The 14,093-nt window shown below is 36.9% G+C and overlaps 1 protein-coding gene across 5 annotated transcripts in view; it reads left to right on the top strand.

Moving 5' to 3' along the window:
• TTC29 (tetratricopeptide repeat domain 29) overlaps positions 1-14,093 on the top strand; it is a 244,259-nt gene that overhangs the window by 90,820 nt on the left and 139,346 nt on the right. For all 5 annotated transcript variants that reach the window (XM_049632254.1, XM_049632250.1, XM_049632253.1 and 2 more), the window contains 2 exons: positions 3,722-3,934; positions 10,206-10,291. In XM_049632254.1, coding sequence (XP_049488211.1) covers positions 3,722-3,934; positions 10,206-10,291 — 299 coding nt within the window. The remainder of the gene's footprint in view (positions 1-3,721; positions 3,935-10,205; positions 10,292-14,093) is intronic.

The raw sequence follows: 14,093 nt of genomic DNA, 5'->3' as shown, positions 1-14,093 counted from the left end.
GAAAATATAACTTACTCTACCCAAGTCTCCCAACTCTTGGTTTGGTGACTAGCACCTAATATGGTGAGCCAAGTGGTATGGGTTTTTGATGATTCTGGGTGTAAATCCAAAATACCGCTTTTTAGCTATTTGAGTCATTTAACCTTTGTGAACCTCAGTTACCTCTTAGTGTAAAAGCAATAATCGTAATTACTTCATTAGTTTTTGGAAGGTTAAATAAGATAGTGTATGGAGAAAAAAAAATCTTCCATCTTGATGAGGACCCAGTAGGGCTTCAGGAAAGAGTACCTTCCTGCTCTCTCTCACTCGAGCATCTTGGACCAGGCTCCTTCATCATGGGAGACTATAAGTTTATTCTTCTGAGAGTTGAACCTTGGCCAATAATCACGACCTAAGTAGTACACTGATATGAGGCCTCAAATCTTCAGCAAAAATCAAACTCAACCTCATTCCGAGGTTGCCTGCCATAGTAACCAACTGAAACAAATGTCCCCCAGGCCCCCTTTACTTCATTTCTGCTTAGACAGCCTGTCCAGGATGCTGAATAGTGCCAATAACATAGACAGGAGTCTGACTGTTATGGAATACAAAGACATAGCCCCCACCTTTTCTCCACTCTTCCTTACCTTCACCCCCTCTCCATTTCCTCCATCTCTCCTTTCCCTACTTTCTACCCTTCCCCCCCTCCCCCTGCCTCTTCTTTCTGCTCCCTTGTAGATGAAATCTTAGACATGGCCATCAGTTCTTAGAATTCTATTTACATCTTTATGCCTCATTTGCATCTCGTTGTAATTAGTTGAGTTATCCAGTGCTTCACCTCCTGGCTGTCCTCCTGGAATTCTTAGTGAATCTGTTATTTTATAACACAACTTTGGATCCTCTTTCCATCTGGTTACTGTGTGTAACCACAGATGCCATTAGGTCCTTGCTAGCCTCCTTACAGTCCCAATTTTTTTTCTGGAACTATCTGGTTTACTCACAGTTTCCTGTATCTATCTTTCCCTATTCACATGGCCAAAGAGAAATATGTACCTGTACTTTATGAGTAGATGGAAGCTGGATAGAAAAAAAAAAAAAAGAACAACTCTGATATACATCTTTCTAGGAATACAGAGCTACACTTTACAGGCAGAAATATAGTTAACAGAGGAAACATAACACACATATATGTCAGTGCTCCATTTGAGTTAAAAAAAAAAAAGATGGTCATGGGTATTTGGAGAAAGGTGTTTCTGGTGAGAGGTGCTATAGGAGAGACATGAGAAACTGCCTGCTCTTGTGGGAAGTAAGAGAAAAATCGTTGGTTAGATGTGAGGAGAGATTAGAGCAATGAACTTGAACTTTGAGTATTTGCATCAAAATGAAAAAGGATTGGACATTGTTTTAAAAATAGCTTTTATCAGGGGCACCTGGGTGGCTCAGTTGGTTAACTGTCTGACTTCGGCTCAGGTCATGATCTGGCAGTATGTGAGTTCGAGCCCTGCATCAGGCTCTGTGCTGACAGCTCAGAGCCTGGAACCTGCTTAGGATTCTGTGTCTCCTCCTCTTTCTGCCCCTTCCATGCTCATGCTCTGTCTCTCTCTCTATCTCTCAATAATGAATAAACGTTAAAAAAATTTTAAAAATAGCTTTTATCATATATTTTATTACAAAATAAACATATTTTGATGATAGAAACATTAGAAAATGCCAATAATCAGAAAGGATAAAGAAACCATCCATTACCCACAAAATACTGATAATGCCTTGTAAATATTTTCTGATGTTTTCCAGTATTATCACAAACACCTATACATGTGATGAGATGCTTTCCTATAGTATCATGTTTATGGCTTAGTAGTCTTTTACCATGTGAAAATTTCATAATACAAGTTGCTAAACATCTCTGCCATACACATTCCCCTCTCTCTGTATGTATCTTTGCTGACATGCCCTCCTTCTACACGGTGCAACAGGGGCTCAGACTGGGCATGTCTTTACTCCTTTTTTTTACAGATTATTTGCTGATTGCCCACCTCTGTTGTATTTCTTTGTGAATGTCATTCTTATTTATGTGTGTATTCTTTATTACTTAAGTACTAATTTTGATAGCAAATTCAGGGCAGAAATAGGGGGACATTATATGCAGGAGTCATGGCAGTGGCTTCAGTATCCTGTATTATCTAACCTGTGATATCTAGTAAAACCTAAGTTAAGAAACTATATTGAGCCTGATAAGACCTGCATTGGCTAATTTAATTAGCCATGGCAATATTGTTAATAAAGACTCAACTGCATCTTTTGCAGGGAGAGTAAGCTATACTTAGAGAATACTCTGTGTCAGCTATTGAACATGCATTGATTCATTTCTCACAATAACACTTTGAATAGTTACATCATCATCCTATTTTGCAGAAGAATTAAACTCTAGCACAAAGAGCATAGTAATTAGCCTGAGGCTAAACAGCAAAAAGGGTAAAGCTGGGATAGGAACTCAGTTTGGCTGCTTGTAACCTGCACCCCCTCTTAAACACTACTGTTGGAATGTCTACATACAAGTACCTTTCCAGCTAATTTCAATTTGGGTGGCTCCAATACCATAAGAGTATTTGGACTCCAAGATATTGTGAGGATTTTCACAAGGCAATTCGCATGTAAAATACAATCGATCCACAGCGTGGAACCGCAAACTACCCTTCCAGAGGAATGCTTGTTCCTATTTCAAGGAGCAAAATGACTTGTAACTTATGGAAGTTAATTTGGAGTTTTGGCTTTGAGAAGAAATATTTTGAACTGTGTTATAAAATTTAATCCAGAAATGCAGTTAAGTGGTATTTTAATTATGAAAAACTAAATGGAATATACAAATGCCTCTATAATAATTGAATTTGAAATTTGTAACAGACACATCCTTACTCAAGATACCTGAATTCTTCCTGGGAATGAAGCAGATGCTGTCTGTTGAAAAAGTAGTGCAGGAAAGTGGTTGAGAATATGGGCTCTGGAATCAGACTGCCTGGATAGATTACCCCACTAAATATGCAATCATGGGCAAGATTCTTTTTTCAGAAAAGTTTATTTATTTATTTTGAGAGAGAGAGAGAGAGAGAGAGAGAGCACAAGCAGGGGAGGAACAGAGAAGGAGGAAGAGAGAGAATCCCAAGCAGGCCACGCATGGTTAGTGCACAGTCCATTGTGGAGCTTAAACTCACAAACCATGAGATCATGACCTGAGCTGAAGTCAAGAGTGGGACACTTAACCAACTGAGCCACCCAGGCACCCCCATGGGCAAAATTCTTAACCTCACTTTCTCTTCTGTTAAGTGGAATCATAACAATCCCTATTTCACAGGAGTGTTTTGAAGATTAAATGAGAAATTCATATAAAGCACATAGTACATTACCTTGCATAAGTAATGTTAAGTAAAGGTTAGCTAATACCATTGCTATTAGTAATTACTACTGGGTTTTCACACCGTTTCTAAACATGTGTAATCCTAGTCAATTTCTGCACGCCAAAATACATCCCTCCAGCAGATGTTCATCCAAAATCATTGCTGAATCTGAGGTCCAAATTGGGAGAGCTCCTTTCCCAGCTTACATCCTCTTCATCCTTAGAAATTCGTAACTGTATTCCATGGTTTCTACTTCCCTTTCATTGTAACATATAAGATATATACAAAATTTTTGAAAATATGTTCTGGCCTGTGGTTTGTATTTATGAATGGCTTTTATTCTTCAGGTCAGCTTCTGGAAGCTGCTGAGCATTATGAAGCATTCCATCAATTGACGCAAGGGCGGATATGGAAGGATGAGACAGGCCGCTTTCTCAACTTGTTGGCCTGTGAGAGTCTCCTGAGGACTTACAGATTACTCTCAGACAAAATGCTAGAAAATAAAGAATACAAACAGGCCATCAGAATTCTAATAAAAGCTTCTGAAATAGCCAAAGAAGGTGGGTGGAAAAGAACACTCTCACATTGCTTCCTTTAATGGGCAGGCGCTGCTTGTCCCAAGAGTGAAGTAAAAATCGTCAAGTGTTTGGGTGATTATTTCCTATGAAATGCAAAGACAAATGCCATCAATATACTTTCAAATTTCACTGTAAAACAGAGGAGCCTTAGTGCTGACAACAAGAAACCCATTAATTTCTTGAAAGCTTTGCCTCCAAAATTACAACCCTCTGGGAATAGTGTTATAAAACAATGAACCTATAATGAGAAGGTAAGGTCATTTGCAAAAGTTAAGGGTGTGTGTGTGTGTGTGTGTGTGTGTGTGTGTGTGTGTGTTTGTGGCCATATATTTCTTTCAATCTGAGAGAACTTTCATTGTTTGTAAATTCCCTATTGTCAGGTAATAGGGAAGATAATGATAAATATGTAGTTAAGAGTAACAGGAAAATAGAATGCTAATATATTTTGGACCTCTGCCTGTCAGAGTTTAGCCTCTGCACTGGCATCATCAGCATCACCAGAAGCTTCTGAAAAAAAAAGCAACATCTCAGGCTCCACCCCAGACCTATTGCCTCAGCATCTGCAGGCTAGCAAGTTCCCCTGGTGATGCATACGCACACTTACAGCAGTAAAAAATGCTTTCATGAGAGCTGATCATATCCTTAATATTCTATATCATTTGTATATGTATAAGATATAAAGAAAAAAATTGGAACACATACTCATAAGCTTTTACTTTGTGAAATGCGAAGATATTTTATTACCATAATTTATCAATGGAGTAGACTTCATGATGGAGAAAAAGATGCTGTGCTCTTTAAAGTGTATTAGCTTGAGGATATATTTAATTGATTAGTTTATCAAGTACCATATGGTTTATTTGGAATAAGCAGGACTGAATTTCTGGTTGTGATTTTAATTTTCTAAAGAGTAAAAGTTAACATCTTATTCTCTCTGTTACTTCTTTTTAATGGTATTAGAATACTTATAAGAAATAACCCTCATTGAAAGACGTATCCCATTGAATGAACTGCTTTTGAGTGACTGGTGATCTAGTACTTTCCCCAAAGGGGTAAAAACTGACATAAACCGTTAGCTCTTAGATGAATTTCAGCAGCTAACCTTAGTCACATAGAAAGTTATGTGGAATTTCAATGTAAAGTAATTTATCAATTAGGAAAAGGTATTTTGCTTTAGGTTCACATTTGCTAAATGATTGTAAGGCAGTTTACAAAGAAAGGAAGTCTCCGAGGGTCTCTTCCCAAAGTCAGGGTCTCCCCGGCAGTCTCCTCCTTTTCAAAAGAATCTTTTGCTTTCCCAAGGACAGATAAGAAGAGGAGAAATCTTCTTATGCTTATGTAATAATTTTTTAACATCTTTTAACACTCATAAATATTTGCCCCTATACTTTCCATGTAACAAAGTAGATAGGTTAAGGGTTGGCACAGTGTCTTACAGAGCTCTGACAACAGCTGAACGCCCTGGGACAAAGCCTTTCTTCTTACTGTTACCTCCTACTTTGGTTAGGGAGCCTGAAGCAGCAAACTGACAATTGCCTGCATAAGGCATGCCTCCCACATTGGTTTATGTAATATTTAAGGAGCAGTGACATCCACTGTGGGCCAACTCTTTTACTAGGGCACCTTGGTATAATGCACAAGTGTAACACTGGCTATACTCTTAATTGTATATTCTATTATTTTCCTATTTCAGTCATTCATTGGTCTTTATTACATTCACAGAGTTGTACAACCAGAAACACTAACTCGGTACTCGCTAGAAGTCACTCTCCATACTTTCCTTTCCCTCTCTGCTAGCAACCATTAATCTACTTTCTGCCTCTACGGATTTACCTGTTCCAGAAAGTTCATATAAATGGAATCATACAATGTGTGCCCTTTGTGTCCAGCTGCTTTCACTTAGTGTAATGTTTTCAACGTTCATCCATCTTGCAGCATATATTACTACTTTGTTCCTTTTTATGGCCAAATAATATTACATTGTATGCTTTTATCATATTTTCTTTATCCATTCATCAGTTGCTGAACATTTGTGTTATTCCCACCTTTTGTCAATTATGAATAATGCTGCTATGAGCACTTGTGTACAAGTTTTCAATTCTTTTGTCTCTAGACCTAGAAGTGGAATTGTTAGGTCACATGGTAACTCTATGTTTAACTTACGGAGGAGATGGCATGGAGTTTTCCAAAGTAGCTGCCCGATTTCACATTCCTACCGGCAATGTGTAAGGGTTTAGTTACCTTACACACCCTTACAATGTGTAAGGGTAAAGTTTATCTACTTTCTCACCATCACTTCTTGCTGTCCTTCTTGTTTATAGTCATCTTAGCAGGTATAAAATGGTATGTCATGGTGGATTTAATTTTCATTTCCTTGTGAGCTAATGATGTTGAGCATCTTTTCATGTGCTGATAGGTCATTTGTATATCTTCTGTGCGGAAATGTCTATTCAGATTCTTTGTCCGTTTTCAGTTGGATTGTCTTTTTATTATTGAGTTGTTTTAAATATTCTTTATATATTCCAAGTGCAAGTCCTTCATCACTTATATGGCTTGAAAATGGTGGGTTTTCTTTTCACTTTCTGATGGTATCTATTTGAAGTACAAGTTTTTAATTTTGGTGAAGTCCAAAATAATCTATTTTTTGTTTTGTGGATTCACTTTGTTAATATTTTGTTGAGGCTTTTCATGTCTATATTCATAAGAGATCTTGGTTTATAGTTTTCTTATGATGTCTTTATCTGGTTTAATGTCAAAATAATACTGGCTTCATAGAATGATTTGGGAAGTGTTTTCTCCTAACTTTTGGAAGAGTTTGTGAAAACTCGGTATTGATTATTCTTTAAATATTTGGTAGAATTCACCAATGAGGCCCTCTGAGCCTAGAATTTTCTATGTGGATAATAGTTTGATTACTAATTCAATTTCTTTACGTATGGATTTATTCTGATTTACTGTTTCTCCTTGAGTCAATTTCAGTAGTTTATGCCTTTGTAGCAGTTTGTCTATTTCATCTAGTTTGTCTAATTTATTGGTATGCAATTTCCATAATATTCCCTTTTTTATTTCTGTAAAGTGTGTACTGATCTTCCCTCTTTCATTCTCTATTTTAGTAACTTGAGTCTTCTTTCTTTTTTTCTTTGTTCAGTCTAACTTTAAGGGTTAGTCAATTTTATTGACCTTTTCAATGAAACAATTTTTGGTGTTGTTGCTTTTCTCTGTTGTTTTTCTAGTCTTTATTATTTCCTTCCTATATATATTATAAAGACTCTAGTCTTTGTTTTTCCTTCCTTCTGTTTGCTTTGGGTTTAGTTAGCTCTTCTTTTTCTAGTTTTATAAGATAGAAAGATGTTCCTTATTTTTTAAAATAGGCACTTGTAACTATACATGTCCCTTTATGCAATGCCTTAGCTGGATCCCCTAAGTTTTGGGTTGTTATTTTTTCATTTTCATTCATTTCAAAGTATTATACAGTTTACCTTCTGATTTCTTCTTTGATCCACTGGTTATTTAAGAGTGTGTGTAGGGGGTACCTGGGTGGCTCAGTCGGTTAAGCATCCGACTGTTGATTTCAGCTCAGGTCATGATCTCATGGTTTGTGAGTTCTAACCCCACATCAGGCTCTGTGCTGACAACTCTCAAGTAAATAAATAAATAAACATGAAAAAAAATTTAAAAAAAAGAGTGTGTTTAATTTCCACATCCTTGTGAGTCTCCCAAATGTTTTGTTATCTATTCTCAATTTCATTCTCTTGTGAATACCATCTTCTCAGTTGGATCTCCCACCCTGATAACTGCATTTAATACTGAAACCTGCTTTTTTCTCTTTACTCCCACTTAGCACTCTCAATTCCTCTTATCCTGCTGAAATTTTTTTCTCCTGGAGCACCTATCACCATACAATTTACCACATAATTTTACTGTGTTAATTTATTTTGTATCTCTTTCTGTCCCTTCCCTCTAAAATGTAAGCTCTCCAAGGACAGAGAATATTTCTGGTTAATTTACTGGTGTATTCCAAATTCTTATAGCTGTGCCTGACACAGAATAGGTCCTCAAAAAATATTCAGTGAATAAATGAATCAGTGAATATGTTAGCCAAATAACAAATGGAAGTTTTAAGACACATTTTAATGGAACATTTGAGTTATTCCCAAACACAATGTCTCTATCCATTAGACCCCCATAACCCTCTCTTTAAATTTGCTATAAACGTACCAGTATAAGAATGGACAATTTAGGTCTTGAAAATAAAACATAGTATTTCCTTTAACATGAATGATTATTGATTTGGATAGCAAGGCCAATACTAATGTAACTCACTCAAATAAAGTACATAATATAAATAGTATTTTGCCCTTTTTTCCTTTGGTATATGTGTCATTCAACTTTAATAATGCTAACATTTTCCTCCATTATTTTATGCTTTCACTTTATCTTGATTGTGTTTCAATTAGTAAGCAGGAAAAGTTCTCATGCTTAAATCCTATTTTAAAACTAATACTTAGTGTGACTTGACTGTTCCAATTAGCTACCTCAAAATCTTTTTATCAACAAGGGTCAACTTTTCTTTTCTTTTCTTTTCTTTTCTTTTCTTTTCTTTTCTTGGCTGCCCTTTACATATAATTGGGTCCAAATGGTGATACTATATCAGCAAATGCCACTGTTGGTACTTTAACACAGTGACAACATTTAATAGATCAAGTGCAAATTATAAATAATCAACTTTTAATTATCCGAAAGTCAACTTCCCCTGATAGCCTCTCCCTCCTACCCCATCTTTCCCTTCCTTAGTCCCATCCCTAACCTCAGCACCCATAAACTTACAGCAGAGAAAGAGCACCCAGCTAAACTATTAAGAGTTAAAATTCCCAAGACTGGATCACTGACATCATCAACTCTGCTGAGGTGAGATCTTGAGGGTATTATTCTCTGCAATCAGTGAAATGGCTTGAGAATAATAATAATAATACTGTCATTGGCATTTGCCATCCTGTTTTCTTAGTCTTTCAGTTGAGCCACTGCTTCACAAGTGGTAATTCAAATATTCTTTTAATTTTTATTTATCTTAGAGAGAGAGAGAGACAGAGCATGAGCAGGGGAGGGGCAGAGAGGGAGGGAGACACAGAATCTGAAGCAGACTCCAGGCCCCGAGCTGTCAGCACAGAGCCCGATGTGGGGCTTGAACCCACAGACCGTGAGATCATGACCTGAGCTGAAGTCGGATGGACGCTTAACCAACTGAGCCACCCAAGTGCCCCCACAAGTGGTAATTCAGTGAGTGGTAACAGTGAATGCGGTATGGAGAGCTGTGAGCTCCTGCTGAAGTCCATCATGGGTTGGAGTGCAGAGTTCGGGAGTAGATCTACCAGCATTTGTATTACCCAGGAGTTAGGTAACACTAAAAGCCAAAAAGTAGAAAAAGGATGGTATTCTTCTTAAAAGTAAGAGCCTTTAATGGTTCTTGTAAGCCCATTAGATTTATATGTTACATTTAGCATATAAATGTAAATAAATTATGTATTTATTAGGTGGTATGATGTATGTCTCATTGAAGCACATTACACGTCTACACATAATTGTTTGGGAAAGAAGATGTTTATAATTCCTGGAATAAAACACATTCACAGAAATTAGAAAGACTAGATTCCTTTGAAAAGATGATGAGAAGCATTACCAGTCATTAGCAAAGAAAAAATGTGTTTGGATTTCAAAATATCTATGGAATGGTGTACCAAGATGTCAGTCATTTTCACTCAAGTTTTAACCAATAGCTTTTAGATTGAACCTAATCAAAACAATAATTCCTTAATTTGCTAATTATCTGCCCTGTAGAAACTTCACTGAATGTCCATCTCACTGTGTATATGTGTTTGTGCACTATGGAAAGCAATACCCTTTACCAATTATTTCCTGTATGTATAGTAGCTATGCAGGATGGCTTTAAGTCTTTATGGGTGGAACAGTATGGAAATTACATAGGAATGCCTAACTAATATTACTAAGCTGTATGTGTATGTAGAGGAAAATGCCTCTTAAATACATTGCTAAGGCACCTTTCTCTAACGTTTGTGACTCAAGTAAATTATATTAACATCAGCATTTTAAAACTGGCACATAGTTAGGCTTCAGGGATTGTTCACAAATCTGTACACTTTGTTACAACTTTCTACTGTCTTAAAAAATGAAGATTCTGTTTGTTGTAATGGGTTTCTTTCATTCCATGGCAATGTTTCTACATTTTCAACTTTAGGAAGTGACAAAAAGATGGAAGGGGAAGCTTCCTATTACTTGGGCTTAGCACACCTAGCTGCTGAAGAGTATGAAACAGCACTAACAGTAAGTTGAAGTAAACTTGTAATCATTGCCACTTTTAGTTTTTATTTTATTGTGTTTAGTTTATTTTATTTTATTATATGTTGTTACAAACCCAGCAGAAATGGGTGGACCTGTATGTATTTAGAGAGACTAAAGCAGAATAGCAATTCTAGAAGCAGAAACAAAATCGTTTTATTGTTTATAGTTAAGTAATGTATAATCAATTAGCATGAAGTGCTTTAGGATATATAAAAGTTAAATATGTGGAGTAAAGTGACCCTCTACGCTCACTCCCCATATCATTGAGGACAACAGGATATGGGTTTAAATGATAGCAAAAAGTAAATAGAAAGAAAGAAAGAAAGAAAGAAAGAAAGAAAGAAAGAAAGAAAAAAAAAAGAAAGAAAGAAAGCCAAATTACAGTAAACTTATAATATGATTTGGGAAATTTTGCTTTAAAAAAGACTATGGTTGTTAAGCAATTGAGCGAATTGCATTGCTGTGGACCTTTAGTTGGAGGTTGGGAAGGCAGCAAAGGTGGAGATCACTGTTAGTTCCAATCTGAGAAGTAGCCTGCTTCATGATAAAAATAAGTGCTTGCCTGTTTTATGATGAGACTTCTTGTGTTTGGCTAAAATGAACAAAAAGTGTCAAGAAATATCTTTTCTGTATTATAACAAATCTTTTCCTTCATTTTTGTCTTACCTCTAATATATTTCAAGCCTCCTATTTCATTGCACATATCACTCTTGTAATAATTTTATCTGATACATGATATTGGCTTTATATTCAGCTTTGAGAATTTCTCATTCGCTGATTTAGAATAATCATGCTATGTAGAATTCTTACATTTGGGCTAGATATGTTTCTCTGTCACCCTTAAAATTGGGTCATCATGGGGAACTTGGGTTTTCCTAGATAACTCTTCTGCTTAATAATTTTTGGTTAAAATTACATACATTCAGCAATGCTGTGTTCCAGGTACTTTGGGGAGCACAGAGGCCAACACTTCCCTTTAGGAGCTAATTTAATAAAGGTGGCCAACTGTAAACATAACTATAGTTCAAAGCAGGATGAACAGGGGTTTTCTTTTTTTATTTTATTTTATTTTATTTTATTAATTAATTGATTAATTTATTTATTTTTATTAAGTATATGAAATTTATTGTCAAATTGGTTTCCATACAACACCCAGTGCTCCTCCCAAAAGATGCCCTCTTTAATACCCATCACCCGCCCTCCCCTCCCTCCCACCCCCCATCAACCCTCAGTTTGTTCTCAGTTTTTAAGAGTCTCTTATGCTTTGGCTCTCTCCCACTCTAACCTCTCTTTTTTTTTTTCCTTCCCCTCCCCCATGGGTTCCTGTTAAGTTTCTCAGGATCCACATAAGAGTGAAAACATATGGTATCTGGCTTTCTCTGTATGGCTTATTTCACTTAACGTAACACTCTCCAGTTCCATCCATGTTGCTACAAAAGGCCATATTGCATTCTTTCTCATTGCCACATAGTACTCCATTGTGTATATAAACCACAATTTCTTTATCCATTCATCAGTTGATGGACATTTAGGGTCTTTCCATAATTTGGCTATTGTTGAGAGTGCTGCTATAAACATTGGGGTACAAGTGCCCCTAAGCATCAGTACTCCTGTATCCCTTGGGTAAATTCCTAGCAGTGCTACTGCTGAGTCATAGGGTAGGTCTATTTTTAATTTTTTGAGGAACCTCCACACTGTTTTCCAGAGCGGCTGCACCAATTTGCATTCCCACCAACAGTGCAAGAGGGTTCCCGTTTCTCCACATCCTCTCCAGCATCTATAGTCTCCTGATTTCTTCATTTTGGCCACTCTGACTGGTGTGAGGTGATATCTGAGTGTGATTTTGATTTGTATTTCCCAAACAGGGGTTTTCTGAGTGCAGAGGTTAAGAGTGGTTGGTTCCAACACTGAAGATCAGGGAGGTTGCACAGGGAGCTTTTGAAGAGCAGGATTTCTATAGACAGAAAGTGAGGGTGTTGAGGATAATATCAAATATTAGACACACACACACTCTGTGAACGTACTCGGTATGTTTGGGAAGCAATGAATTGTCAGGTGCAAATATGAAATCAAGTCGGAAAATTAGGTGAAAACTAGCTTATAAATTCTCTGTCTCTGTTTCTCTCTCTCTCTCACCCTCTCTCTAATGAGCAATGCAAAAACACAGGGTAAAATAAATTCAAGCAATATAATAGAGGTTACAGTGAAAAATAAGTCTTCCCTCCATCCTGGCACTCGGTCCTGCAGTTCTTTCCTCAAAGGCAAATGCAGTTAACAAGTTTTGGGTTTACCCCTCCAAGAATATTCATATATGTGTATAGCATATAAGTGCATATACCTATGTGTTCTTTTTGTTGTTTACAAAATTGTGGCATTTATATGTAGTGTTCTGCATCTGGAGTTAACTTCTTCCACACTCATGCATATAGACATGCCTCATTTTAAAAGGGCCACTGGTGTCCCATTTTATAGTTGTACCATAATGGATTTAATCATCTCATGTTGGTGGGCATTTAGATTATTTCCAATCAGGTTTTATTGCAAAGGGTGTAGCAGTGAATAGCTTTGTGCCAAAGTGAGAGATGATCTACTCAATAAATTTCTAGAGGTGGAAATGCTGGATCAGAGAAGAGATGAATTACATTTTTTTTTCTAAACTTCCCTTCAAAGAAGCTTCATCAGTTTACATTCCTACAGTAATAAATGAAGGTACCTGCTTCCTTTGGAAATGCACATATGTGTAATATGTGTTGTGAATATTTTTCCAGGTCATTGTTTTTGACCTGACTTATGAAATTTTTCCATGCTGGACTTTTAGATATATATGTGGCCAAATTTATCAATCTCTTTTTGCACAACTTCTGGCTATTCTTAGGAAGACTGTCCTCCTTCCAAAATGATTATTTTTTCAAGTTTATGGACGGTTGGAGGGTTTTATGCTTTGTTGAGGATAGTGAAATTCATATTTTAAGCAATGTGTGATTTTTAATGACTTTTGACGAGGCTAGCGACATGATCACATTGATTTATTCATGACTGTTTATTAAGCACCGTCTACATGACAGACGTCATGCCAGGCACTGAGTCTGACCTTTATTTTTAGAAGATAGCAGTAGTGGTGTAGTCTAGCAATGAATGGATTGAAGAAGCAGTACTTGGCATCTAAGAGACACATTTCTTGAAACTGTTACTCCTTTCAGAAAGATATTGAAATTGTTTTTCTGAAAGTATGGAAACCATAAACCAAATAAACATGAATCTCCTGTTAATATTAACTGTGTGACCTTGGGCAAGGACCTTAAACTCTCTAAGTCTCAATTGCCTCATCTATTCAGTGGGACTAATAACTCTACTTACTTTTTAGGGTATAGTGGGTTGAATGGTGGCCCCCAAATGTCAACTTCATAATCCCTGGGACCTGTGATTTTCACCTTATTGGAGAAAAGAGTCTTGGCAGATATAATTAAGTCAAGGACCTTGAGATGAGGTGATCACCTTGCATTATCTAGGTGGGCTTTAAATCCAATGACAAGGGGCCTTGTAAGAAAAAGGTAGAAAGGAGATTTGAAAAGGAGGACAGGAAGACACACACAGAGGAGATAGGCACGTGAAGATGGTGCAGAGCTTGGAGCCATGCTGCCACAGGTCAAGGAATGCCTGGAGCCACCAGAAGCTGAAAGAGGCAGGAAGAATCTTCCCCCAGAGCTGTTGGAGGGAACACAGCTTTGCTAACACCTTGATTTCAGACTTCTAGTCTTCAAAACTATGAAAGAATCGATTTCTT

Source organism: Panthera uncia, chromosome B1 (assembly GCF_023721935.1).
Source record: "Panthera uncia isolate 11264 chromosome B1, Puncia_PCG_1.0, whole genome shotgun sequence".
Taxonomy (NCBI): Eukaryota; Metazoa; Chordata; class Mammalia; order Carnivora; family Felidae; genus Panthera; species Panthera uncia.
Note: the sequence above shows the minus strand (reverse complement) of the source record. Positions and strands in the feature narration are given on the sequence as shown.